The 3942-nt window shown below is 42.1% G+C and overlaps 1 protein-coding gene across 1 annotated transcript; it reads right to left on the reverse strand.

Annotated features, from left to right (window-relative positions):
• Positions 1–376: 376 nt before the first annotated feature.
• LOC136254069 (ubiquitin-conjugating enzyme E2-17 kDa-like) lies at positions 377–1003 on the reverse strand. Its single transcript, XM_066046728.1, has one exon. The coding sequence runs from the start codon at positions 989–991 to the stop codon at positions 542–544; it is 450 nt and encodes a 149-aa protein (XP_065902800.1). The 5' UTR covers positions 992–1003; the 3' UTR covers positions 377–541.
• Between the last annotated feature and the right edge of the window lie 2939 nt (positions 1004–3942).

A 3942-nucleotide genomic window follows, 5' to 3' on the forward strand; every position in this document is an offset into this window, starting at 1 on the left:
TCTTGATAGGGTCCATGTTTGTGCCAAATTTCACGAAAATCGAAAGGGGTCCAGATTTTTTTTTGTTGATTTGGCATGGAATGACCCCAACGTAAGTCGGATGTCTTGTCTTTGGTCGCGTCTCTACTGGACAATTTCTCGCAGTCATATTTCTTCAATATCACATCTTCATGAAGCAACTTTATGACCTTGTCCACTTGAAAGTTACTATCGTCTTTTGAAAGCTTAGGGCTAATCCTTTCCAACTTTCTGTTCTCATTGCTTCCATCGTCTTGCGATACGGTTGCCCAGCCATTGTATTCTACATAATTCGCACACCCCTTCAAATTTATGTGAAGTTGGCACTACCAGGTGTCTTAAAGAGAAATAGTACATGTTAAATATAATAATATTAAGCAACTTAAAACAATGGCATGTGATGGACTTGCAGTTCAAAAAGATGTGATCAGTGGCCATCATAATAAGCCTTACATTTATATATAAACCACATAATAATATTATTATATGTTACAAAATTTCCAACCAACTTTGGGTCCATTGGTCACATGGCATACTTGCGAGTCCATTCCTTCGCTGACTCATTGTACTTTGCTCGATCAGTCTTGTATATCCTAGCAATTTCTGATACAAGTGGATCATCTGTGTTAGGCGGATCATGTAATAATGAACAGAGAGATAGAAGCACTTTTGATATGGTAAAAGCTGGACTCCACTGTGAATGTCCTATCATTTCTATGCATGGATTACCATTGGAATCAATATTTGGATGATAAATTCTTGTTGAGAATTTCACTGTAGGTGGTTTAAATGGATAGTCCATAGGGAAATAGATCGTGAGACAGAATACTCCGCCCTCATAAGGGGTATCTGGTGGTCCCCTTATGGTTGCTTGCCAGTGAAAGAGGTCTTCTTCAGCAGGTCCAGCCGTACACTGAGCAGGAGGGTCTCTCTCCAGATCTTGTAATTCTTTATTGATCCTTTTCAAAGCCATGTGATCCCTAAACTTACTATAGTAATAAAACAAGACAAATGACACATTTAACCACACCATACGGATACAAACCCTAAGGTTGGAGTTTAATAGGAATCAAACAAGCCGTCACTTTGACCCCAAAGTTTTAAAACGCAATGCCTAAGAAATGATATTGGAAACAACAAGGGGGTGGGATTCCAATATACCCTGTACTCCGATCTTCGTCCTCAGTCAAAGTGGTCAAACTAGAAAAATAAGCCTTGACCCTTGACTTACACTAAAAGCCATGCTTGACTCCTGACCAATTTTTTGTAAATTTTTGTAAAATTACGGCTGTTTTCTAATTCTAAAAGTAGCAATTGTGGTATGCACTTTATAAACAAAATTGTCTTTTGACCTACTACAAATTTTTTGTTTGACTTTCGTTTTGACCGAGGACGAAGATCAGAGTACAGGCAGAGTCGGGGGTAATGCAACGCGTTACATAATAATATAACTTTTTACAGTAACGAGTAATATAACACGTTACATGACAAAGTAGCAAGTAATATGTAACGGATATTACATCCGGAAATTGTAACGAATGTAAAACGTTACTTCCTTTTAAGGCGCATTGTATCCAGGCACATGATTCATTGCAGTTTGGGTCCAGACAAGCGTTATAGGCATGGACAAAGAATGATAGTGTATGGGGAGTGCCCTTGAGGCCAAGATATAACAACAAAGTATGTATTTGTGGCTGAATTACACCAGAGAAACACGTGTCTCGCTCGTAGTTGTAGGCTGGTAAGGTAGGGGCGGGCGTTTCTGGACAAAGTTTGTACACGCATTAGAAATTTGTTCATTTCTCCTCGAAAGAAAATCGGATTTTAAAATGCTTAGTGCCAAATTGTAGCTAATGAACTAGGCTATCGGTGGTATAAATTGTGGGTGGTGAAGTATAGGGTACTAGGAGAAAGAGTAGTTTAAATTTGCAGTTTGAGAAATTGCCAAAAATTTATGTGGCTGGGGTTTCCGGACACCACTAAAAAAGGCGTACCTGCCATTGTTATGGGAAATTCTGCATTCTATTGAGTGTCATGGCCCAGCAGAGACTGATAGCATTCTGCTTGTCTGGTTACTTTGTTGGTGACAGCGATTTTTATTTTTAAGTAGTAGAACTGCTGCCAGCCTTGCTCGGACCGTGCGTATGTCTTGCACAGCTTTCGAAGATGCGACATTTGATCTACTGCTTGGAAATCTGTATCAGTCCTTGCCTTAACACTGAAACAGCATAGTTAAGTAGTGTAGCCCCGCGGATCCTTGCTTGGGACTTCTCCGGGATGCTGATTGTGTTGATTGCGTGTGCCAGTTGTAGCACAGGCCGCTCGGAGTCCACTAACTCGTGAAGGTACAGTAAATGATATATCTCACAACAACAACAAAATCAGTCACACACTAACTCTGTGTACAAAAGGATGTCCTAGAGTTACAAGTGTTTATTAGTGGCATGCAAGTTGTTAATACCTATACAAAGATCTGTTAGTTACAACATTACTGTAGTGCATAATATTATAGTAATCACAGTATTACACATGTCCCCTCCTTGTAAGTACATGTCCCATGTCAAGGAACCCCATCTTGATAGCGAAGTGGCTTACGTCGATTTCTGCGTTGCGGGTATCTTCTCAAGTTATTTCTGTCCTCACTTTGTGGGTACAGCAGTACTTCTGGTGCCTCAACTTCCTCTTCCTCATAGTCATCTACCAGTTGTAGGACAGTTCCTGGAGGTGTGTTGATGCTGTCTTCTTCTATTGTATTTTGCACTTGACTATCTTGGGTTCCACTGCCAGGTTGGCTTCTATCTCGCATTTGCTGAGGACATGGTTTCAAACGTTCAAAGTTCACTACTTGGCGTCTTCTACTGCCCGTGTCCTGAATGCGGTATACCAGATCTGAGATCCTCTTTATGATTCTATACGGGCCAGTCCATGGGCAGTGTAGTTTCTTTGCTTTATGTTTTCCTACCACTGGGGTAAATAACCAAACCAGATCTCCCTTTTCATATGGTTCACCGTGTACCTTTTTGTCATAGTGTTCTTTCTGTCTGCAGGCAGCCCCTAGGGAGTGCTTTCGTGCAAGTTGATAACTTTGCTCTAATGACTGGCGGAGTGTGCTCACATACTCTAATGGGGTGACTGGAGAAGTGTTGGGATTCCCATAAATGATGTCAAGTGGTATCTTTGCTTTCCTTCCATACATCATATAGAAAGGGGAATACCCAGTGGAAACATGCTCGCTTGTGTTATATGCAAAACACACCTTTGCTAAGTGGCTTTCCCAGTCCTCACCCTGTTCATCTGTAACTGTAGCCAACATAGCCAGAATAGTTCTGTTGAGCCTCTCCACAAGGCCATCACCCTGTGGGTGGTAGGCGGTGGTGTGTGTCTTGTTGATTTTTAACAGCTTGCTTACTTCCTTTACCAAGGTGGACTCAAATTGTGCCCCTTTGTCTGTATGCAGCTGTTCGGGGATCCCAAATCGACAGAACATGTTATCAACCAGCCTATTAGCTATTGTTTTGGCCTCTTGGTTGGGAATTGCATAGGCCTCAGCCCATCGTGTAAAATAGTCGGAGACTACTAGGATGTACCGGTTGCCATTGCTATTTCTAGGGAATGGACCAACAATATCTGCGGCCACCATTTGCATGGGGTATCCACATCTGATGTTTTGTAGTGGGCCTCTGTGCTTCTGGGTTGGTCCTTTCTTTGCAGCGCAGTGTGGGCAGTTCTGGCACCATTCTTTGGAGCTTTGAAAGTAACCTGGCCAATAGAACCGTTCTTGCAGTTTCTTAAATGTCCTGTCTTCGCCCAGGTGCCCACCCATCCTTCCTCCATGTATTTCCTGTAAAACTGAGGCCTGGTGGTCCTTGGGGACTACTAATTGGAAGTGTAGTTGACCCTGGCCAGCCTTCTCAAACTTTCTGT

This window comes from Dysidea avara, chromosome 4, assembly GCF_963678975.1.
Source record: "Dysidea avara chromosome 4, odDysAvar1.4, whole genome shotgun sequence".
NCBI lineage: Eukaryota > Metazoa > Porifera > Demospongiae > Dictyoceratida > Dysideidae > Dysidea > Dysidea avara.